Below are 26,253 nucleotides of genomic sequence, written 5' to 3'. Positions count from 1 at the left end.
CCGTGGTGACACACCATCACCGTGGTGACAGCCTACACTTCGCCCGCCCGCAGTCCCGCTCTCAAATCCATTCTCTCCAAAAAATTCTGTCTACCGCGTTCTAAACTATGCGCCCCACGCAAACACACACATACACTCTTGTTATGTGCGTTTGGTGCACATAAGGGGGTAGCCGATGTTTGATGTATAATTCATCTCAAAACACCAAGCAATACTCTTTATTCTGTTCTTTTAATGTCTAATGTAACACAGCTTCAGTGATAGCTCAAACCGGACTGTAATGAGGACCGAGTACCTGAGCCAGTTCATCAAAAGCAAGGTTATTATAAAATAAAATAAACAATGTGAATTCAACTTCATAATTCATCATTACGACCTCAGAAGAAGAAAAAAATACTAATTTAAACCTGACATAATTGTTCTGCATTAAATATATTGATTGCAATAATCAACAAATGCAACATTCGATTAAAACGTTAATTATTTTTTAAACAAATAACTTATCAAAATGGAAAATTATATATTTCTGTAACAACCTACAAAGGATATGGCGAAAAATTTATAATTTGGATTTTAATGTAGATATAAAAAGTCCTCAGATTGCATTACAAGTTGTTTCTAATCAGGTAAGTGGCAGGGGGTCCAAATCTATTGTCATTAATGTAATACTGTTAGTTCTAACATAGAGAGCAATAGAAAAGCTCCCTACGGGCATCAGTCAGTCTAACTGTGAACACAGACAAGAGGGAGATGCAGTCACAGCTACTGAATATCAAACCTAAAGCACAGAATACACCCTGTCTGACTTTACATTGTATCAATTCAAATAAAATAAAAAGCTTTAGAAATATTAATGTGATAAATTAGCCAGGAATTACAGAGATGAATGCAAGTAACAGCAGAACACGTTCAAGGCTGAGGGCAAAAGTGTTCTGAGGAGGTCACTTTACTGGCTGGATGTTCAATAAAGAAGTGCTTTTTTTGCTCGTTTTTATGCATGTGCTCTTTTACATTTATTTGAAATATTTTAATGCATCTTTGAGAACATGTTGACTCACTTTCATTAATGTAATTTTACTAATAAAATGCATATTGCAAACGTTCTAGTGGAGGAGTGCATGTCCGCACTTGTGCTTCTCTGTTTTGTCATTAAAAGTGCATTAAGAATAAAATGTTTGTAATGAATTCGGAATTATGCACACAAATTAAATGTATAAGCAAAACAGAAAATGTCTTGATTTCTTTAAGGTAGAAGATTATAGAGCAGAAAAGGACAGACACACGCAAGAAAAAACAAAAAGTTATGAAATTCCTGCGTGGTGTCACTTTAGGAAATGAAATATAAAGGTGGATGTCTTAAAAGAAAAAAATGTAAAGGTGATGTTTGGAGTCTATAAGCTTAATAGCAGGAATTTGACTTGAGAAAATTGTAGGTTGATTCTGAATGGTTTAAGTGTTTCTGACTTCTATTCAAATTGAAAAATTAAAATGTGTCTGAAAGAAGCCAGCAGCAAGGTTACACGAGTCTTAAAAAGTATCATTAATGTTGCAAAATTGACAATCACAGCAAACAGTCCATCAATACACGCTCAATCCAAAGTCTTTTCACACACTATATCACTCCTGAGCAGTGGAAGGATTCTAAAGGCTTTTTTTTCTGTAGAACAAGGTCTGAGCAAATATCCTGACTGCAAGGTACATCAAATTTTAACATAATACAGAAGAGCACACTATTTTAGGATGTTAATTACATCCATGCTAAGATTTTTTTAATATATTTTGTCAGCGCTCATCAAATATGCCAAAATTCAATAAAGTATGCTCAGTACTCAGAAAAGATGAAGCATAATTAAAAAGCCTGTTTAATGTTTAAAATTATGTTTTAATGTTTTTAAATTAAACTTCATCTAGAATATTAACTATTTTAAACTTCTGAAATAGCATTGCACTGGAACAGACCGTTTAATATAAGTATAATTAATAAATGATTAGTAATAATTATATAGTAATACAATATTAGTAATAAAATAATAATATTCACGGTATCAATTTATTATTATTATTATTATTATCGTTATTATTATAACGACAACGTCACTCTTGAATGTATGCAGCGTCTTTTAAAGAGATTCAGGGTTTAAGTTGCTCCTCATCGTCATCAAGAATCCACAATTCAGTCTGCTTAGATCTGAACTCCTCATGAGGCCGTGGAGCCACAACAATCACATTTCTCTCCCTCAGGCCTCTTCACTTTCTCTCATTTTATCTTCAGCCTAAGCCGAGGAGATCTCAAATGTGAAGAAATGTCACCCTGTGTGACAGATGAGTGTGTGCGCGAGGGTGTGTGTGCGTGTACATTATACGTCTCCTGTTGCCTATTTGCCCCAGATTCTGTCACATTTTTCTGCTTTATGAACACCAACAAAAAAACTGGTCCCCACATACCGCATGGCTGCACCCCACCAGCGTCACAGGAAAAGGACACTTCCTCCACAAGCTTTCCACAGTGGAAATTTGACAGATCGGCCGGTAAAACGCATTATGAAATATCAACTACTCAAATACACAGAGAAAACTTGAAGAACAACTTCATTTGGACTTTCTAAGCATTTACACTCAACCGCAACAATAAGTTACAAATAAACTTAAATCTAAGGAATTATGAGACATAATTCGAGGTCATTTCAAAACGAATAAGAGACAATACACTTGAACCACAACTTTCACCTGCTCTGTTCCAGCACTTTCTACCACAACATCTCGCAGACACAAACAAACAAACACTCTCGTCGGTGTTAAGTTCCCCCGCACGTGACCCCGGGGTGTCAGTCACAATAACAAGGACGATGAAGGCTGGGACTCACCATACATCTTCTCTTCCGAGTCTGTGTCAGCTGACAGGAGCAAGGGCTCATCGTTGAGCTCGCTGTCCGGGCTGGCCGCTTTGTCGTCATCCCGCAGCTCGCAGACGTCCATATCGGCACGCAGGGGGAGCAGCGGTTTGCTCAGCTGCCCTGTGATCATCGGATCCTGGAGGAACGATCAGGTCGGGAGGACAATGAGGGGGGAAAAAAGGCAAAAGAAGTGATGTTAGCTTTGGTACGCACTGGTTCACTCTCACTGGGTCTCACGCACACACATGTCCGTTCATTTCCTCGCTTTCTGTCTCTCTCTCTTTGCTTTCTGAAACTCGCCACCTCTTCTAACACTCTCAATGGTAGCGCGCTTGCTCTCTCTCTTTCTTTTTTTTCTTTTTTTTTTTTGACGGTACTCTGGCTGTTGCTACTGGTTGTAGCGCTGAAGAGCTCTTGTGGATGGCAGAAATTTGAAAAGATTTTGGTTAAAAATGCTCCACTTGTCAAATGACTCATTTTCACGAGTATCAGCCAAGAGCCATCAGCATTAAAATAGAGCACTTAAGTTACATATAAATGCGGCACATTTGTTAAGCAAAAAAGTGTTATGTTTTAATTAACAAAACTTTTTGCACTTAACAGTAATAATGCAAATAAGAGTTAAAATGTTGATTTTATTAACCTATTTGTTGTATATATACATATATTTTAGAAAGAATCAGAAACACTTAATTGAGAATGTAATGGCCCACTTGAGTCAACTTTGATTTACATATTCTCTTAATATTCACACATTGCACTCGCCCAAACGGTTTGTTGATTGGAAGAGCAATTTTGTGATGTCTTATTTTAAGTATTAAAGAGTTCTTTTGAAGAACTTTTCATAAAAATACACACAATAAATACAATAAATATATCTAAATAAAAATGAAGGTCACACTTAAGTTTAGGGTCCAATTCTCACAGTTAACTAACTATTAACAGTTACAATAAACTCCTAACTGATGCTTATTAATAGTTAGTAAGGTAGTTGTTAAGTTTAGATATGGGTAAGATTAAGGGATGTGGAATATGGTCATGCAGAATAAGGCATTCATATGTGCTTTATAAGAACTAATAAACAGCCAATATGCTAGTAATATTAATGCTAATAAGAAACTAGTTAATAGTGAGAATTGGACCCTAAACTAAAGCGTTACCAAAATAAAAGACAATTTAAGTAAAGTAAAGTTTAAATCAATAGACAGAAGCGAGAAAAAGTTATATGACAACATGAAACTTACCAGAAAGGTGCTTCCAGTTGAAAGAGAAAAATATTCTAATTTTTTACGCTCCAATAATCTTACTTTGCTAAAATCCAAGAGCAGTTAGAGCATGCCAGAGTGTGATGCGAGATCAGTCAGTGCATGCTTGTCACAAAGCCCAAAAACCAGTGTGGATAACGCAAATACATCAAGTGAGCACTGCTGGTGCAAGCCTGGGATTGCCTCTGGAGACTTGCTCGAGATGTCACCTCCACTCTCTCTCTCTCTCTCTCTCTCCCTCTCTCTCTCTCTCTCTCTCTCTCTCTCTCTCTCTCTCTCTCTCTCTCTCTCTCTCTCTCTCTCTCTCTCTCTCTCTCTCTCTCTCTCTCTCTCTCTCTCTCTCTCTCTCTCTCGTGCGCTTCAGAAGTACCTCCCCCCACACCTTCTGATGGTGAGACACACAAACAAATGTGTAGATATGGGGAGGGCAAAAAAAGCTGCTTTTCTCTATTCACGCTCCCTTATTTATAGAGTCGTTTCTGCCCAAATGAGTCCGAGATGGGGGCCAGATGACCAGTTTGGATCGAGGCTTGCGGGGAACGGAGGGAATGAAGCGCCATCGCGGGACTTCTGCCCCCCTTAATTCTGCCCCACCTCAGGAGGGTCGATGAATGGCAGCCCGTGGGGCTTCTGTTAATGTGCTTATCAGATGGAGTGCATGAGAGTTTGATATGACACATGATAATCTATGAAAATGTTAATCAATAGGAATAGTTTAAGCTGTCATTCGCGGTGCGGCCCGCTTGGTCAATACTCATATGCTTGGCAACAATGTCTCTTGTCATCGCTTCACTGGAGTTTTTTTTCTCAGTGCACTTATGCACAAGCGACTCACAAACGCATCAATGTGCCCCTCTATCTCAGAACGCTGCTGAACGAGGGAGCCTCTAATGCTGCATTCATTTAAGTCACAACATCCATCCATCCCTCCCTCCTCCCATCCCGTCTTTCCCCTTTGAGCTGCCTGATAGGTCCAGTGGAGGGCAAAATTAATACCTAATTGAATTGTGAAGTCATCAAAATAATCAATACTTTTTTATTATTTATTCTTTACAGTCTGTTGACTGAACGAGAGCTGTGAGAGGCCGAGAGAGAGGGAGGGGGGGGGGGGCAGGCCTGAGAGGATGCAATACAATGTAATTTTCACCACGGGCTGCTGAAGAAGAGAGGGCACAATAAAACAGAAGGAAAATTACAAGAAAAAAAAAATAGGAATTTTTCCACAAGTTATAACCAGATTTTGCCATTTTTTTGAAGAAAGTGCTTGTTTTCACCACGATTGGTTGCCAGGGTGCTTATGCAGTTGCTAAGGTGTGTAAGATCTAGATGCTTGGTAAGGTTCTTGGTCATTGCTAGTTGCTAATTTTATCATTTTGTAGTAATTCAATATACATAACCATTCAAAAGTTAGTTTTTTAAAAGATTTTTGTATTTTTTTGTGCTTGGCAACAATTAATCATGATTAATCCAAAATAAAAGTTTGTGTTTATGCATGTATGTATATTTAAGAAATATGTTTAAATTTGATATATCAAATATTTATATGTATATATAATATAAATTACATATACATATATATATATACAGTTTATATATGCAAATATTTCTTAAATATTTAGAAAGGACACAAAACTTGTTTCTATTCATCAAAGAATACTGAAAAAAATGTATCACTGTTTTCACAAAAATATGAAGCAGCACAGCTGTTTTTAACATTGATAATAATAAAACTTTCCCTGAGCACCAAATCAACATAACAGAATAATTTCTAAAGGATCATGTGACACTGAAGACTGGAGAAACGGCTGCTCAAAATTCACATTTTTAAATATTTTTACAGCTATTTTTAAATTGTAATAGTATTTCACAATACTTCTGTTTTACTGTATTTTTTTATCAAAAGCCTTGGTGAGGATAAAAGATTTATTTTGAAAACATTGAAAAATTCTTACCAAACTTTTGAACCGTAGTGTAATTTTACATTTAGTCTTTTAAACGTTTATTTTAAATATGTATTACGGTTTTTGTCCATTATTTGCTGGTGCCAGAACGCTTCTTTGTTAGATTTTTTTAATAATAAAATAATCCATGTAAAGTCATAGCATCTACCTCAAAGTCTCGCCTTCTCTTGCTCTCTCCTTTTTTCTCGCTCTCTCTCTCTCTCTCTCTCTCTCTCTCCCTCTCTCACAGTTAATTACACTAATGAAACAGGGGCTCCCATGGCAGTTCTTCATGCCAAAGAGCATATGTGAAGGGACCTGGGGAGTGTGTGCGCGTGTCAGTGTGTGTGTACTGTATGCGTGTGTGTTTGGGATCGCCTTACTCCCTCTCGGCCACACAGGAGGAGAAACAAGGAAAAGCACTCGAGCCTCTCTCCCTCTCTTTCTCCTTTGCCTACTCTGAGGGTCATTTCTGACCCTTTTCCTCATAAGATATCCATGCTAATTGCTAATGGCCTTAGCTGCCAGGGCCTCTGCCGTCCCCCGGGGCCACAAAAAGGGTCTTAGAATGGTCCAAGACCCCTGAATAGTCTTCTGATCACGCATGCCATTTGCTTAGCAATGTTTCGACTATATCTTCCTTCACTGTTCCCTCATTCACATAATTATCAATAACCAAAAGATATAAAAATGTGCATTTCGTTACATAAAATACAATATATAATATTAAAATAAATAAATGAAATCAGAACGATTGTCTGGTAACAATCCACGTAAAGCCTTTATATAATGCATTACAAAAAGTACATTAATTATGCCTTGTAATGCCCCTTATGCATTGTATGGTATCATGAATAATTGTAACCACAGTTATAATACAATATAATAGTTATGACAAACGCATGACAAACAACAAGTTTCACATGTAACAAGGAATCAGCAAATATTATAATGAATTTTAACTTTGGTTACAATTATTTATGAAAAGATATAATACATTACAACGTGCTTTATGAAAAAACTTGATAAGTAAAGGCTTTAAAGGTGAACTATGCAGGTGTTTTACCTTAACTGAACAGCTTCGGAGTCATTGGAATGGTTATATTACTTTTTTTGGGTTGAATGGTGGTCGCCTTCGCACCCCCCTATCGCCTGTGAGCGGAAAAACCACCCTTGCAACTTTGGGCCGGCGGGCGGGCCTCAGCGACAACAAGTTTTTCGACAGTTTTGTCAAATATCTATTCCAAAGCTGTAGGGGGAGCTCTATAGAGAAACCTGCGAGCAAAAAGCGAGAATACAGCGAAGAAATTCCCAAAAATGCATAGCTCTGCTTTAAGTTAAGTGTTACCGATTGTCTCATCTGTTTTAAACAATCAATATAAAGTATACATTAAGGCCTGATTTCACAGACAGGGCTAAGATTAAGCCATGAGTAGACTTAGTTAAATTAGGACTTTTAAGTAGATTTTCTAAACGTGCCTTGGAAAAAAACATTACTTGTCTTTTACTAATACATCTTGAGACAAAACGATGGCACTGACATATCTTAAGATATGTCTTCAAGATGCTTTCAGTTAATACAGCTTAAACATATATTTTACTCTTGGACTAGACTTAAAGGACAAGTTCGGTATTTTACACTTAAAGCCCTGTTTACAGATCGTATCTGATGAAATAGAACGGTTAAGATTAAAATTTGGACACATGCTCCTGTCCCGAGAATTTTAGTTTTATTTAGCGTTTGTGGACCTATTTTGCCAAACGCGTCACACCCAGATTCTTCCGTTGAGAGCTTGAATAATAGACACCAGTTGGTGGCGATAATGCACCTTTGCCGATTGCAAGCAAACCGCTGGCATTTCATTTAATACACAGAAGAAGCAGAAGAAGAAGCGGCGGAGGAATATCGTACCTCACACAGCACATTCAATACAAGTCAATGGAGGTGGACAAAAACTACGATAAAACCTGTTGGAATGCATCTTTTTCAGCGATTTTTTTTGGGCCCGTATCAGTGAACACCCCTGACCACTCGGTGAGTTTCACGTCTTTGTAAACGAAAGTTGAATGTGTTTTAGGAAGGAATCTTCCAGTGGCCATAGACAACCATTGTGGGGGTGTGGGGGGGAAGCGAAATAAACCCAAAATTCACGGGACTGGAACATGTGTCCAAATTTTAAACTTAACCGTTCTATTTCATCAGATACGATCTGTAAATAGGGCTTTAAGTGTAAAATACCGAACTTGTCCTTTAAGCCTTGTCTATGAAACCAGGCAAAAGTATATTATATTCCTTTCATGCTGTAATATTAAGCACTAAGGCCCAATGGGATACTCAAAGGGCAATTGTGCAGATTATTAAACATACCATTAGGTATAAGTGAGCAATAATCACAATAAATATAATGATGCCCAACTAATACAATGAAATTGTTACATGAATCTTGTACAACTTGAGTTTTGTTTAGGAGGATTTTAAGTGGAATCTGTGTAAGCAGCCACAAATCCTTTGAGCTCTGTTTAAACTCAGTTTCCTTCAGAACCGGCTTTTGCTTTTGTGTTAAAGGTCTGTCTCCCCCATAGGGCTGGAAACATATCACCTCTTTCTGTAAGCTAAAGGAATCCTTCAGAGACAGTATCAGGGACCTTGAAAGACACATTTTCTCAAATATAGCCTACATTATACATACAGTACACATTTCAGCCTGGTTTTACAATCAGGGCTTAGATTAAGCCGGGATTGGGCCTTAGTTAAATTAGGACATCTAAGAAGCTTTTATAAACGTGCCTTAGAAAAACATTACTGGTGTTCATCTTGAGACAAAACAATGGCGCTGACATATTTTAAGATATGCCAGTGCAAGTTGCTTTCAGTTAGAACAACTCAAACATGCATTTTGGTCTGGGAATAGGCTTAAGCCTTGTCTGTGAAACCAGGGGTTCATTGCTTTACATTAAGAAATCGGTATTTAAAAGAACATTTAGTCTGTGCTTTTGTTTTTGCTTATTATAATTTTTAATTTAGTTTTTTTTGCGCACTGTATAGCATAGCCTATTATGTACATAGATTAATTTACATTGCACATTGTTTGGAGGAATAAAACATTTTAAATAGTCAATTCAAATAAAAAAATGCATTAAAATGGTTCATTTGTATTAATGTCTTACATGGTTTTCAAAATAATCATTAGTTGCAGCCATTACCGGTAATTAATATTAAAGTGTGTATGTCAGGTTAAATTTGTAATTATGATTAACACAAAATAGGGGAAATACACATTTGACAAATTGATGTATTGTTTTGTATTGTTTTGTATGTTTTTCGATACCTAAAGGCAGAATATAAGATGAAAAAGTTTGTTATTTTCACTGCTCACTTAAAACTGCTCCTCCCCCCAAACGAATCGCTTGACGTCATACGAGTTAGTTATTTAAGTTAGGTAGTTGGTATACGCAGGCGTATTGTCACGATGGTGAATTACTGCGTTTGTGCTGGGTGCAGAAACACCGTTAAAACCGCTCACAGAGTCCACTTTTTCCCAAAAAGCAGGTCTGTGTTTCCGTGCCTGGGTCAACTATGTTCGGACCAAATGCGCTGACTTCAGTGCTGCTTCGGTATCCAAGACTTCGGTCATTTGCAGCACCCATTTCACTGAGAAGGACTACGCGGTTGGAGAGCTCATGAGTTATAAAATGGGATTTAAAACCCAAGTGAGACTGGTAGCTGATGCGGTGCCTACGGTGTATGCTACTGTAGTAGAAGCAGTCGTTCGCGCCCGCGTCTCTCTCTCTCTCTCACACACACACACCAACCAACATATTCCAGCATTGCAATCTTGACATCGCAGCCTGTTCATTATAGCCACGGAGCTTCAGAGCTGAGGCGGAGCTACAGATTAGGTGTCCCTAAATAACCCGCGTATAACAGTACAGTAGTTCTCTTCACACCAGATATTTATGTTTCTTCCATAGGAATTATTTACATTTATGTTTGGCTCTTCATCTGTCTTCATAGGTTTGAGGGGGATTTTGGATCTTCTCAGACTCAAAACTCTCCATAGGCTACTTGAATAGAACTTTTTTGGCACGTCTCCCTCTTCTGACGTCACAGCTCAGCTGTGTTTTAAAAATATGATCTTGACAGAAATGGCTATAAAGCTTATTGTAGGGTTACAGTAATAATTTTAATGATAATTACAATTTCACTCAGACATCTAAACCTTATTTAATATATCTAAAAAAAAAAATTAACCTGACATACACACACTTTAAATTATTAATTTATAATAAGCTACTTTTCTGACGTTCATAATAAAAAACTGGGACTCTTAAGATTAATAATCTTTATCATTAGTACATTATTCCATTGCTTTCATACTAGTTAAAGAATGAACTTTTTATTGATTTTTTCATTCAGGGACAATACAGATGATAATAATAATACATGCATTTTTTTTTTTTACCGATTGATTAAAACATTTTTTTAAACTGCTCATTTTTTTCCATAGTAGGAAGGTTGATGTTGAAAAAGAAAAGAAAAACAAAACAAAAATATCATCAAACAAATACAAAACTACCAAACTAGAATCTCTGCAAATCCTCACAATCTTTTTTTCGACAGCAACCACATTTTCAACTTAATGCTGTTTTTCTAGTAATGCAGATATGCCTGTAATGACAAAGTCCTTGTATTCCTCCATCTATATCTTACATAATATTTAAAATCAATTAATTTACATAAGTGCACTCAATCTTGTTACATTCATACAATTGTAATATTTATGTAGAATGACCCCTAATTGATTTTTACTTCCAGGAAAATTGATGCATGGCTGAATTTATGGTGCGTTAGTCAAAGCAACAGCCGGTGTCTTTGTGATGCTGCTCAGATGAATCTACTTAATTGACTAGGATCAGAGAACAGTGAGAAAATGTGTCACAGCCTATCAAAGATGAGTGCTGGAGAAAGCTCTGATGCTTCAGACACTATCAGGCCCCCCTCAGATATATATAAAGAGTCATTGATTGTTCAGAAGGGTGAGTTTGTGTGCATGTGGGTTTTTTTCACTTGTTTTTTTTTTTTTCTTTTGCTACATCGATCTCAGAGCTGACCTTATGGTGCATCAAAGCCTACAGGAGCTAATCTGCCCTCTGTATTATGACCTGAGCACAGAAATATAGCGTTCAAGGGGGTGAAAGAGACAGAGAATACAAAGAAGCTAGCGGGAGGAAGTGGAATTCACACGTGTTAGTGAGAGAGATTAAAAAGAGAAAGTCCAAATACTCACATAAGAAGCATCTACTCAAAGGTCTTCATCAGCATGCTTCCTTGGTCGGTCACTGATGGTAACATTGTCTGGATTCTCATTGGCTGACGGGCAGTGCAGGTCTCAGGGCCTGTCTGTTGTCTGACACTGACAAATAGTTTTTAATACCTTGAATTTCCAGCATCTTCTGCCCAGCATGTATAGTGGACAACAGATATCAGAGTGTATGAATACTCACAGTTGCATGGACATTATCACTTAGTGGTAAGGTTTGCTGTCTTGAGAACTATACATGACTGCAAGACACTATTCGGGCTGGGCATTAACAGATTTCATGTATCGATTCGATATCTATTTGTTTTGAATATACAGTATATCCTTTAAATATGAACCCTGTTAGGTAGCCTACTGCATTACTGCAATATTAAAGGTGAACAAAATGAATAAGTCCAAATTCAATTTCTAATACTATTTGTTTTGCGAAATAATCAACACTTAAAGTGAAGTATGATTTCACTTTTCTAACTTTAGTTAGTGTGAAATGTTACTGTTTGAGCATTAACAACATCTGCAAAGTTACAACGCTCAAAGTTCAAAGCAAAGGAAGATATTTGCTTTTAAAGAAAAGGACTACCGTATTTTCCGGACTATAAGTCGCTCCGTTGTACAAGTCGCATCAGTCAAAAAATGCGCCATGAAGAGGAAAAAACATATATAAGTCGCACTGGACTATAAGTCGCATTTATTTAGAAATGTATTTCACAAAATCCAAGACCAAGAGCAGGCATTTAATCTGGAAAGGCAAGTTATTCAGCTACACAATAGCACACAGAACAACAGGATGAATAGGTGTCCGGCATGTTAACGTAACACATTAACAGTTATTCAGCTACACAATAGCATAAAGAACATAAACCTGGGAGGCTGAATAGGCTAAATTAACATTAGCCAGCGAGTCCAACAAGTTACCGGTAAACAAGTTCACCAAGAATGGATCTCATTCCACAACACTGAATCCATTGAATTCTTCCTCGGTGTCTCTTCTGAACAACTCCGCAAACTAGAGCGCCCTCTTGCGGCTGTAGACGGTAATGTTTTCTCTTGGTTCATCTCAGTCAGTATGAATAAATTATGATATATTAGTTGCCCCAGACTATAAGTCGCAGGACCAGCCAAACTCTGAAAAAAAATGGAAAATACGGTACAACAAACGCCTGGTAGGGACAACGCGACATTCCTCTGGGGTTAGTGACATCAGCAACCATAAAATGTACATAAACCCCGCCCCCGGGAACACACAGTCCATGTTGAGAAGAGGGCAAGTTGTTGTATAATAGTAGATTTGTGAGTCAGGTCAAACTTTAGCATCCATCTTTTCACATGCAATAGAAAGTCACTCTGTGTGCATCTCACAACATTCCTATATGAGTGATTTATAGATTACCATGACAGAATATCCTAATTGAAGATAGTTAACTCAACATAAATTCATCAACTAACCATTCAGAGACATCCTGTTGCATTCTACATGTTGCCACTTCTTCTTGAGTCTCTCCATCTTTGCCTGACTCCGTTTTAACATTAAAGACAGAATAGTTTCTGTAATTTTAGTGTGTCTGCGTGAGGTAATCGCAGCTGCTAAAACAAATAAGCTCTTGAAACCCCCCCCCTCTACAGCAGCTCATTTCCATTTAAAGGGCCAGGCACAAAACGGTGCGTTCTTGCAAACCCTCAAAAATTTACAACTTTAACAAGCTATATAAAAATATCTGTGGGGTATTTTGTGCTAAAACTTCACACACACACACTCTGGGGACACCAGAGATGTATTTTACATCTTGTGAAAATGGCATTTTACCACTTGTATAAAAACTGGAGACCAGGCTGATGCCCGCCACAAACTCTTTGACAACGCACATGCCCACAACGGAGCCCGAGCGTAAGGCCACATCTGTCCTGGAGCCGAAAGCAGCCGCCCAGTCTGACCAGTTATGTCTGCCGACTTCTACATACGAGCCGGTGGGAGATAGAGAAGAGCTGGAAGAGGAAGACAGCCTCCCTCCGTTGATTCCACCCAGTCCTGAGCCTTCATCACCGCTAGTCCTACCCACCTCAGAGACTTTTCCACAGCTGATCTTGCACAGCTTAAACACTTCAGTACTATGGATAATACAGCCACCCTACCTCCCTCTCCACTTCCTCTGCCTAGGCTACTTGGTCACTCTGCCCCACTTTTGCTGGCGCCCTTCAGTTCCTCGGATCCTTTACTGGCTCTTACCTGCTCTGATCCACCATGGACTTCTAGTTCGCCAGCTCAGCCTAGGTGTGTCACTGTCGACTCCTGTGTTCCACCTCAGACCTCCAGGCCCGTAGCCCCAACTCGGTTCGTTAAGCAGTCGACTCCACCTTGGCTCCTACCTCCCTCTGCGTCACCCTGGAACGTCGTCCCCTCTGCTTCGCCATGCTTCCTCGTCCCGCCATCTCCACCTTAGTTTGACTCACCCCGCCTGCGCCGTGGACTTTCGAGCCTTCCGCTGCACTTCGGCTTTTCACCCATTCAGCTTCGTCTGGCTCTGACTTCCCTGTGGCTTCACCAGGGTCCTCGGTCGCACCGCCTCCGCCTCGATCCTCTGGCGCCCAGGTTACGCCTCAGCAGTTCATCGCTGCGGCTCCGCACTTCCCTCAAGGACCTCCGTTGTCAACCGGTCCCTTCAGTCTCTCAGTTCCACCAGCATCTCCAGACCTTTTAGCTACATCGTTAGTTGTCGGCCCGCTTACTCTGCCTTGGCTCCTCCCACCATCGATTCCGCCGTGGGCCTTCGTATCACCTGTGCTCTGGACATCCACTTTTACCATCCTGCCATCGTCTCCCTAGTTCCTTCCACCTTCAGATCCTCCATGGCTGTGTCAAGTATCAGCTCCTCCAGGAGTCTTTCTGCCGTCTGCTCCGCCCTATTTCCTCCTGCCTAGTTCTGTTTTTTCACCAGCCCCTCGTCCGCCTCCAGAGCCCCCACCCTCCCTATCCCCCTGTCGATGTGTTACGGCGCAAGGCCATGCCTCTCCGAAGGGGGGCATTATGTCACCATTATGTTAATTTTAACTTTAGTTTCTCATAAAGTGACTTCTATGATTGTGTCGGTGCTTTCTTCAGAGATGGCAGAGCTGAAACGCCTGCTTCACTTGCTTCAACCTGTTACATCTGCTACACCTGTCAAGATGACACAAGAGGATGAGAATATTTAGATTCAGGGAGCTGGGGAAGAGTCTCTTGATTCCCGTTGTTTTTCACATCATTCTTAGTTGGATGTACTTTCTACAAGTGCTTCAGATTTCTTTTTTTAACGATCGTGGGGATACTTGTCACGGTTCATGAATCGGCTGTCTCATGCTGATGTGTCTGCATGAGTGTAATTGTGTGGGGGTGGTTACTCGTTGTTTTGGTTAGTGTCACCAGCTGTCATTAATTCCAGTTCCCTTTATATGCCCAGTAATTTCCCTCTCATGTTGTCAGATCGTTGTGGTTGTTCCTCGGTGTGTGTCCTGTTCTAAAAGGTGTGCCTTTTAAAGCTGTGCTTCGTCTGGATCAGTTCTTTGTGTCGTCTGGATGTTCCACGGTTTCTGGGTTTCACTCGAGCACGCTGACCACCGCACCACCACCGAATCGCCATCTCGTCCCTGCTTCGGTTACCACCTGAGTGTTTGTCCCCGACCGGTGTCTTACATCTGACCATATAGAAATAAACTGAGTTTTACTTGCATCCTCCTGTTATTTCCTCACAGAACGATCTGACCAGACCATGGATGCAGCAAGCACGTCCCAGCTCAACGACTTATGGACAAGAGGAGAGCATCTTGGGCACAGGTCGTGCGGTGCAAGCACTCGTGAAGCAGGTGTCCGAGCTCACCCAACAGGTACAACTTCTACAGACTCCCACTGCGCCCCCCACGCCGCCCGTTCTCCCACCACCAGCGTCTGCAGCTGCAGAGAGACCGGAGCCACGCCTACCCACACCAGAGGGATATTCCGGTGAGCCTGAATTTTGCAGAGCGTTCCTCACGAGATGTTCCATGCATTTCGACTTACAGCCACGCACTTTCCAGAGCAAACAGGCTAAGGTGGCATTTGTATTAACCCTGCTGTCAGAGAGAGCAGCGCTTTGGGGAACGGCGGTGTGGGAGAACGGAGATGACTGCTGCACCTCGTTCCAGGCACTCTCCGAAGAAATGAAAAGAGTTTTCGATCGTGCAGTGGCGGGTAAGGAGGCGGCCAGATTACTCGCCGAACTGCGACAGGGAGAAGGCTCGGTGGCGGACTTTTCCATCCTGGCCGCAGAGTGCCGTTGGAACGAGGAGGCGCAGTGGGATATGTTCCTGCATGGGCTGGCTGACCGCGTTCAAAAAGAGATTTACTCGATAGGCTTACCGGAGACGCTGAACGGACTGGTGTAACTTGCTCTGAGAGTAGACGCTCGACTGAATCGTGTGATCAGATTGACGCGCCCCAGCCGTCCACAGTCCAGCACGGAGGACCACCAGCCCGGTGGTGCGAGCGCGGTCAGCCCCGCATTCGACCACGAGCACATGCAGGTGGGGAGAGCTCGGCTTTCCCGGGACGAGAGAGAAAGGCGGAGATCCCAAGGACTCTGTCTATACTGTGGCCGGGCGGGCCACTTCATCCACTCCTGCCCGGTAAAAGAGCAAGCCCGGTAGTAAGTATGAGGCTACTATCGGGTGGGATCTCCGTCGAGAAGACCTCATCACCATCATCGACCTTCCTCCCGGTAAGACTGAGATGGCGAACGTCGATGCACTGCACCAACGCACTACTGGATTCGGGAGCAAAGGGTAATTTCATGGACTTCAAACTTGCACTTAAGCTTCAGATCCCCGTAACTCCTCTCTCGCACCAGATTACCATCAATGCACTCAATGGTCAAGAACTTCCCCGGATTACACATTCTACTGAAAACATCACCCTCATCACTTCTGGCAATCACACAGAACTCATCTCATTCTTACTTATGGACTCACCACTTGCACCAGTGGTTTTGGGACACCCGTGGCTTTCCAGACACAACCCCCGTGTCGACTGGTGCACTAACCCTGTTTCCACATGGAGTAACCACTGTCATGAGTCCTGTTTAGTGTCTGCCTGTCCCTCTGTGTCTGGTTCTGTGTTTCAGATGAGGCAGCGGATTTGTCTAACATGCCCGCGGAGTCCCCCGACCTGAAGGAGGTGTTCAGTCTCGTGCTGCTTCTCTCCCTCCGCATCGTTCCTATGATTGTGCGATAGATCTACTGCCAGGTAAATCTCCGCCTAAGGGCAAACTTTACTCTCTTTCTGTTCCCGAGAGGGAGGTCATGGAGAAATATATTTCTGATTTTCTGGCCTCTGGGTTCATCCAGCCTTCCTCTTCTCCTGCGGGGGTGGGGTTCTTTTTCGTTGGGAAGAAGGATGGTTCTCTGCGACCTTGCATTGATTACCGAGAGCTGAACAAAATCACAGTAAAGAATTCTTATCCTTTGCCGTTGATGTCTTCAGCTTTCGAGAGGTTGCAGGGAGCAATGGGCTTTTTATCAAGGCGGAGAAATGCACGTTTCATGCACATTCTGTTCCCTTCCTAGGGTACATCATCTCCTCTGAGGGAGTGTGCATGGATCCTGACAAGGTTAAGGCTGTGGTAGATTGGCCAAGTCCAGATTCCCGTAAGGCCCTACAGCGGTTTCTGGGGTTCGCCAATTTTTACCGGCGTTTCATTCGCAATTTCAGCCAACTAGTCGCACCTCTGACTGCCTTGACCTCCCCCCGAACGACGTTCAGGTGGTCGAACACTACCGAGGCAGTGTTCACCAACCTCAAAAGTTCTTTGTGTCGTCTGGATGTTCCACGGTTCCTGGGTTTCACTCGAGCACGCTAACCACCGCACCACCACCGAATCGCCATCTCGTCCCTGCTTCGGTTACCACCTGAGTGTTTGTCCCCGACCTGTGTCTTACATCTGACCATATAGAAATAAACCGAGTTTTACTTGCATCTTGCATCCTCCTGTTATTTCCTCACAATACTATGGATGTTGCTGCACAACCATCACCTCAGGCTGTTTTCACTGATTACCCAGCAGCGGAGGGGTCTAGTGGGGGGTCAGTTCAGTCGTCTGGACAAGCCTAGTCCTCCTCCGATGATACTTTGGCTGTGCTTCGAATGGCAGTTGCTCATCTAGGACTTGATGAGTCACCTGTCCAATCTGCCCAAACGAATGTGTTTTCAGACAGACCACAGCTGCAACTTCTTTTGCCATGCCACCATGTAAGGATTTTGTGGCTGAATTCTCAAATGCTCTCACTGGTTCTGGTCCGCCTAAGCGGCGCTCAAAGACTGCTCCAACGCTAGCATCTATGGCTGAAGCAGATTCTATTGGGGTGGGTCATGCTCTGGAAATAGAGCAGCCTGTGGCAGCTTTGGTGGTTTGGAGGCTCTACGAGGGACTGTACGATGTCCCAGTGCGCAATAAGGTCGTACGTATTCTTTGCTAAAAAGGCATATGAGTCTGTTGCCTACATTACTCATGCAGAAAACACAATCTGCCAGTTACTTCTTGCTACCACCAGTACGCTAGAACCTGCAAATGCTGATCGATCTATTTCACAATTTCTGCAAACTGCTCTGTTGGCAACAGGCCAGCTGGGTAGTCTTACAGCCACGCTTCTGGCAGCACACCGTCAAGTGTGGCTTGCCCAAGCACGGCTGCCGAAGGGCTGTAAGAAAACCTTGAGAGATCTTCCATTTGTTCCCGGGCATCTTTTTGGTCCAAATATTCTGGAACTGTTGGAAAAGAGGGTAAAGCTGTCTGAAGCCACTCATCAACTGACACAGGTGTAGCGCATCCCTACCTTTAGGATGCCAGCAGTTCAGACCCAACATCACTATGCCACATCGGAGCAACTTTTCCATCAGCACGCTACACCTCAGGCACAGCCCCCTCAAAGACCTTGTGTTCCTGTAGATGCAAGAGTTTTTCGCCCACCTCATCGACTGAACCCCGTCAGCGTCCCCACGCGACCACTAAAAATCACACATAAAGCCTGAAACAGTCAGGCTGGCAGTCGATCATTTTTCTATAGAACAGCTGGAGTACTGGAGGTGCAACACAGCAGACCCATGGGTGTTGACGACTCTGAGCAGGGGATATACCGATGCCGGCCTCCCAGATTTTCAAGAATTGTTCCTACGATTGTCAGAGACGCGGTTCGCGCAATGGCTCTCTCTGGAAATGTGTTCACTGTTAGAGAAGGGAGCCATAGAAAAAGTTAATCCCCTCGTTCAGGGAGACTATTCAACGTATTTTCTTGTTCCGAAGAAGGACGGTGGTTTCCACCCCAATTCTCGATTTGAGGCTTCTGCATTTGTTTCTGAAGGTCATTCCTTTTCGAATGCAGCGCACAGCCGATGTTCTTCAGTCTGTGACAGCAGACGATTGGTCACAAGGTGTGTGAGTGCAGCTCTGTCTCCTCTTTGGATAAGAGGTATGCGTATTCTTCCTTATTTGGATGACTGGCTTCTCTGTGCCCCCACAGAGCGGCAGTCTGTGCAAGACTTCAGACTGCTTTTGAGACGTGCAGAAGCTGGGGTTTCTGTGAACATATAGAACATATTTAAAACTTTATAAATGTAATTAACTGGCTTCAGGCAACTTTCAACGCGCGTTCACGGGAGATGGTTGCCGGCGTAGGACGTAGCGTAGGAAGTAGGGATGCTCATTTCGGTTAATTTTCCCGCCGCTCGTTATCCGATTATTAACCGTTAACTGATAAGATTATAATATTGAATTGGCATTAAATAAAAATAAAATTAACGAGTGTCTATGACCCGTTTAAAATACAAAAAAAAAAAGATCACGGGTTTATTTTAACGGTCAAACCTGGATCCACATCAAATGATCACGCACCTGCAGCATTTCTGACAGTGACAGCAGAGAAAAACAGAATGAAATAATATATATAAAAAAACTAAAATAGGCCTACACTAAATATATTTTTTAAACTTAAATAGTTAACAAATTAAGATGACAAGACGAAAACACTGAATCAGGTTGAAGCTTTGAAAAAAAACAGGGTTATTTTCAAGCTAGTTATTTTCATTTATAAAATTTTAAATATGTATATTTTTACGACATTATAACCACTGAAAGACAATTTCTAAAATAACTGAAAATGTGTTCGTCTAAAAAATCTCGAACGGCTTGAGGGTGAGTAAATCATGGGTGTAATATCATTTTTGGCCAAACTATCCCTTTAATGAACTATCTACGATTTTAAAAATCATTCAATATTAGATAAAATTAGTATCTTAAAATTAGATCAACTTTTTGTTGCGGTCCGTGATATTGTCAAGGATCAGCCAAATTACCTCCTCTTGCATCATCAAAAGCGGTTGTTGAGAAAAGTGCTGAGCTGAATTTGTGTGCCATCTAGTGGATTAAAAGATAATAAAGTCAATGCGCCTTTTACCCCGGTGCGCCTTTACCCAATGCTTAATCTCCGAAAACATTATTTTCGTCTTACATTTCATAATAAAGTCAGACAAGCTCAGTGCTGACTCGTTTTCTGTCAGTTATTTTTCGTGAAATGGAATGCAAAGGATTGTGGGTGACTGTATGGCATGAAGGATACACTTGATGCATCCTTCAAATAAGCTGAATGAAGGTCGCGAAACGCTGTTGTGAATAAGGTCTATTGCTCATACATAAACGTATTATTATTATTATTGCATTTTGGCACGTAAAAAAAGCCATATCTAGGAACCTAAATATCTTTATTTAGTGAGAGTGGGCCCTTTGATTTGGGTTAGTAGCAACAACTTTAGCAACCACCCGAAAAATTCTAACAAGAGCATAGCAAGACACTAAAAACACCGTATAGCAACCATAGCCGCCTAAGGCATCATCTCTTAGGGGGCCGTCAATTTACCAAGCCAATTTCAGTATGGATCTACAAACTCACGTTGTGCGATCCTGCCACGATGCAAACTTCACAGATGAAACCTTTTCTGGTGAGGGAGATATCAACTTGAGAAACATTTTTCTCTCATAATATTCCAGCAATCGTGTTTCGTCTTTTGTTTTGAATCAGAGCTAGCGATGACTGATTCGTGAATAATTGACTCTGTGGTTTTTTTCAATTTGTCTGAATCATTCAGGCAGCTCACTTGAAACAGTAACACGATACTATGGAACAAAAGGCGCTATATTATGTGAATATTTTCCTACAAACAATTGAAACAACGTTCAAAAGCATCCTATTATTTGCCAGCGATGAAAAATGTCTTTATAAACAAAGACCTTCATGTGCAGCGTGTGAACGACTCTACTGCAGTTAAAGACATTTTCCAACGAAAAGAGTATAAAAACACTTGCAAAACACTAAACGTGACATATGTTACACTGTATTTTATGTTATCACTGTACAGTGTTGGTCAACTTATTTTGTTAAAAAAGTTAATATTGTATTATTTGAAGGGCTGTTGCTTGTGCTGTTTATATATTATTGTACCATGTTGGCCAATTTGTGAATGTGAATTAAAAAAAAGTGTACAAAAATTAACTTTTGCATTGTTTTGGGAACATGTTCTCACATAGACTATTATCTGTATGTGAATGTGAAAAAAATATACTGTATATTTAATGTGTTAATGTGAAAAACTAATTATTGTTCAAATAGGCTATGATTTGTGAAATAATAGCTTAATTTATTTATTTGCCACTAAAAAGTTGCTGGCAACCCTTCTGCCCGTATTTTACTGTAAATTTCACAGTTTTTTCTTGCAGTGTACTAAACTTGTGTTCTTGAGAAACTTCTACTGTCAACAAGTCTTTGGTTGTAGCCTATTGCATGTAACAAGTAACTTTATATTAAATGCTGCTCAACAGTACTGATTAACGGTACAATTTGACTAGCTCTCAAACAAAGGCACCCAGTGAATTTCTATTCACAAAGTCAACCCCCATCCAGGTTCACACACACAAGAGGTGAGAAAATGTGATTTTCCAAAAGGCCTGCTAATTCAGTATGAAGGAAGAGGCCACGATCAATAAATCATTGCTAAGGAGATTGTAAAGAGAAAAAAAATATCCTAAGCTTGGTGACAGTGCATTAGTGAATCATAGAAAAAGAAGACAGAAAAAGGTTCAATTTCAATAAATAAAAACCCCTTTAACACCTATAAGCATCTCATTTGTACCATTTTAAGTTTATGTGTCTGCCTAAACATAGTGCCATCAGTTTATATTTAAAATGCAAGAAAAATGAATAAGAAAATGTATTTGCTAGTAAAATAGACAATGAGAACAAAACAAAGTGAGATTGTTCAAATTAGCCCATTTGATTTGATGTTTTTTGCTTTGTGCATTCATGAGATGCTTGGACATTAATTCAGTCGCGACACAGGTGGACACTTTGGCAAATAGCTACTCCCCGACATCTAGCAGCAAGCCACTGAGTACCGCTGACTGCTCTAAATTTACCACTTCACTGGGTTTTACATGTCATGGTCATTAACTGTGTAATAAATACTAATTGCCACTGAGGGCATCGGGCCAGCTCTGATGCAGGGGTGCATCCTAATTATAGGGAATAGCTCGGTAAGTGAAATAAGACATTGTCTTTCTCCGGTGGGAGATAATTGTGTGGTTCAGGCCCAATTCCCACATTAAATAAGAATTATGTACCATATTAGTCCTCTTTTCGGAGAAAATTAGTAGCTATCCCTTCGGTGCCATGGATGTAACGAAGAGGCTTGTTTGTGATTTATGCTTTGGTCATGAATATAAAATAGCTCACTTAATCAAGTAAGAATGCAGCTTAATGTGAGGCATAAGATAAAGGGTATTTATTACTTAGAGGCAAGCACTTTGTGAACTTGATTAAGAAATATAGTATGTCCAATTAATAGGAAAATATGAGTTTGAACTAAATAGGCCTAATTATTTTAACTATCAAAATGAAATGGACTAATGGCAATTTGTTTACTCTTGATGTCCTATTCATCGATGGGTACAGAATACTAAATAATGAGTTGTTTTTTTTTATTTTTAGGAAAACTCTCTTCCACAAAAGTATACTCAAATCTTATAAATGGGTCCACAATAAGGGGGGTGGGGGGTTCTAAGAACTTGGATTTACCAAGTTCTTAGAAATGTACTCTTTGTAATAAATGAATGTTGCTTTGAATGCCTTAAGTATTTAATGTACAGTAAATGCCATTATCACTTCCTTACAACTTAAATATATATGAGAGAAGAGTTAAATTTAAGTTTAGATTAAAACGTTTCTTTTTTTGTAAATTCAAAATTTGTAATTCATTAATAAATAGCCTATACATTTTTTTCATGACAACTAATTTTGTCTTTTCATAAAAAGGTCAGATTATCTGATGTTTTAGGTAACTCATTGAGATATTGCTCATTTCATTTCCCGGTTTATGTTTGTCTGAACATTTCTGCTGTTGCAGACAAAAGTTTTTCAAATATTTAAGGTGCTATAAGAGTTTTCATGCACTGTATTAATCGTTTTTATTATTATTATTGCCAATGTGTGAACAGCTTGTAACAAAACTTAAAAAACGAGACCTTCTCCGATTTAGATTGTCAATGAAAGGCTGTAGACTGATTTTTAAATGAAGGACTCGGTACGTTTTTGCCGGGAAAATCAAAAGTGACGTTTTATGTGCACTCCAGAGAACCTCTTCTCTTCCGTTCTATGACACATGAAACGAATACTTACTTTCTCCATATTTGGGATAATGCCGAAAGAGCTAGCCTATTCTCTAGGCTCCTACAATAATGTCAATGTTTCATGCAAAGAAAAGGGCTTAATTCAAACTAGTCTCACATAGTCAGATCTAGCCTCTGTTATCTCAAATTTGCCTACACTTCAAACTATCATAATGTTTTTGAATTAACGTTACCTGATCAGATCTGTCGATAATGATGCCGTTGGATTGCAGAGCTTGTGCAAACATATCCACATCACTATGATCAGATGCTTCTTAACGGCTGTTTTCTCACTGCTGTCATTTTGATGTGTTTATTTTGTAATTATATCCAGAGGAAACCGCCAGCACATATTTACATATTCATCTAAACGTCGCGGTCTGCAGCGTGGACGAGATGTTCGCCAGCAGTATGGCTATATTTCCAACTTCTTTTCTAAGCAAAAATACGGGAAAGAATCACGTTCAGTCTCTTGTATGTTGCGTGCTAGTACACGTGTGTGACCACGAGCAAAGTTGCTGGCTGCAGTTCACTTAACGGCCACCGGTGTCACTAATAACAAGAGTTTCTGAATTCTGCAACCCTTTAACCTGTTACAGTAAACAGTGAAGCAGTTTTGTTGAAATATTCTAATTTCTAAGAAAAAATAATATGATCACGCCAAACTACTTTAAAAGTTTTCTTTTCAAACAAACCATTGTTTAATTCAATTAGTTTTCTTTATTATATTACCTAACATCTTTGAATTTATGTCGCCCAAAAAACATAAAAATTAATTAGACTTCAGAAATTACAACATGCTTATTGAAAGTGCCTATTTATTTCACTGACCCAAATTCTGGGGTTGTGTAGTGAGAACTGCATAGTATCTTGATTCTCAAACAACAACAAATTATGGACTGGTCAGTTGCATTGGCTAAGATCTAAGGTAGAATTTGTTGTTTGTATCCCCAGCAGGGCTTTCTTCTCTGGCCTCGGTGGGGGAGAGCGAGGGTGATGAGGGTGAGAAGAAGGGCCAGCGCTCCCCACTCGCCCCCCTGCCCACGTCAGGCTGCACCAGCATGCCAAGATCGATCTGGGGGGAGAGGAGAGGAGATGGGGAACAGGTTTAGAAATTGTGTAGAAAGAGAGAGATATTAAGAGAGAGAATTAAGGGAAGTGGTTTACAGAGGGCAAGACAAGACAGAGTGAGAAAGACAGGCCTACACTTGTCCAGTTGTGATCTCTTTCTCACCTCATGTCCCCTCGCTGACCGTGGCAAAGGTCTGGAGAAAGTGAATCTCACAGTCCGTGGAAGACGTGGCAGAATCAAAGCCGGAAGAAGACCTATAGTCTTTTTTCTTCAAGATAAAACCATATAATGACTTACCCCTCATTGCCTTTAGTGCAGGTCTTGTAATCAAATTCAAGATGTCAATACTTTTAGTAAAAAGACAATAGCAACATATGACTTTTATTTGTCTTCTTTAAAAAAAAAAAAAAAGTAACAATGTTTGTGGCGTAAAACATTAGAAGAAAACAAAGCCACTCAAAACAAAAGACAGGTCAAAATCAGACATAAAACAACAGAGATATTAATAAATAATCCGCTGTGATGGCAATGTGTCAAAAGCAGCTTCAGGAGGCTGAAACACTCAAGCCGGGGGTGAAGGCTGAGATAGGTGTGTGTGGATGTGAGTGTGTCGAGACGCCACAATGACCTCCGCACCAAATGGAACTTAAAGGTCATTTCCTAAGAGAACGGCTCTCGGTCTCAACTTGAGGACGAGACTTTTTCCCTCAGGAGAAATGAGTGCAGTAATATAGGTGGAGATTGGCCACACATCATTTTAGACACATACAGAAGATGTGTGATGTACAGCATAGCCTGGTTGACTCCTAATCATAATTTCTTCAAATTTCTGTTTATTTTGTGACTTCTGTTCACCCAAAATAATTATTTAAGGGCTTATTTATTTTATTTCATTTTGTTGTTTTACTTTATTTATGTCTTCAAATTTGTATTGTGTTATACAATTTCTGTTCCCCAAAAATAATTATTTAAGATGTCAGTTTTTTCCCAAAACTTCTGTTTATTTTGTACAGTTTCGGTATCCAAAATGAATCATTAAAGATGTACTCATTTATTTTATTATTTGATTGCAGGTATGGATATCAGAAATATATATTTTTAAAACAATTAAGAATAACAATATAAGAGTTTTGTTAAAAATCTCTTAAACATAACCTGTTCATAGAATGAACAAACATCAGCCATACTCTAAGATGTGTAAAAACCATGTAGTAAAAAATAAATAAAAATAGATAGGACATTATCAGTGAATAATTTAAAAACCGCCTGAAGCATTATAAGGCTTGAGCCAATAAAGCAATAAGTAGAGGCGCAGTGGGTCATTTCTCATAAATTATTAGACAGTGAGCCTACACATGTGGCAGAGATGCAATGACCCCAGCTGTTCAACTATTTAAAGAGCTTTTACTCACTGCAGAAGGCATTAAAGATAAATTGCACAATGAAATTAGATCATATTTAACTTATGCATTTACAATATAGGTCACAAAAATACATTGAAAGATTATGTTAAATATCTGTTCCATGTTTTCATTTGAGCTGATTTTAGAATGTATTATTAATGCAGTATGGGTTTTGGTCTAATTTTATGATCAACATTTATTATGCAAACATTAAATATGGGTATTTGATGCGTAGGCTATACGCTAATTTGCATAATATTTTCCCAATGAATTATAATAATTGCTGAGTAAGCTCCAAATTTAAGTCAATGGAGCTGATATTCCAACTCATTACCTGTATAATGGTAAGAGCAAAGCTCGCCCTGCCAGACACTATCAGCATAAACATATGAGACACATTGACAGCCTGTCTCAAATGATCCTGCTCATGGCGGTCTATCTGTTACAAACGTAACAATGTCAAATTACATCACATCACACTTCCTCCTAGCTGATTTATTAGAATAAGCAAAAGGAAGGTAGACGACAGTGATTCTTTAGGGTCAGCTGATTTAGACAAGACGTTTGGACGTGACATTCAAATATTGCTCACATGGAGATGTTGGTGAAGTACCCTACAATTTGATTTAATAAAATGTGAAGGT

At 40.1% G+C, this 26,253-nt stretch overlaps 1 protein-coding gene across 5 annotated transcripts in view; it reads right to left on the bottom strand.

Moving 5' to 3' along the window:
* Nucleotides 1-23,660, bottom strand: part of pou6f2 (POU class 6 homeobox 2) — a 127,956-nt gene extending 104,296 nt beyond the window's left edge. For 2 of the 5 annotated variants that reach the window (XM_079602118.1, XM_079602121.1), the window contains exons 1-2: nt 23,329-23,515; nt 2,865-3,030 (exon numbers count right to left, since the gene is read on the bottom strand). In XM_079602118.1, coding sequence (XP_079458244.1) covers nt 2,865-3,030; nt 23,329-23,382 — 220 coding nt within the window. In that variant the 5' untranslated portion in view covers nt 23,383-23,515. Of the gene's footprint in view, nt 1-2,864; nt 3,031-4,138; nt 4,321-11,387; nt 11,518-23,328 lie in introns of those variants that run through there. The other 3 variants (XM_079602120.1, XM_079602119.1, XM_079602123.1) reach the window with 3 other exon arrangements.
* Nucleotides 23,661-26,253: the final 2,593 nt, after the last annotated feature.

This window comes from Phoxinus phoxinus (genome assembly GCF_949152265.1).
Source record: "Phoxinus phoxinus genome assembly, chromosome: 24".
Classification (NCBI taxonomy): domain Eukaryota; kingdom Metazoa; phylum Chordata; class Actinopteri; order Cypriniformes; family Leuciscidae; genus Phoxinus; species Phoxinus phoxinus.
This window is presented reverse-complemented; position numbering and strand designations above follow the sequence as displayed.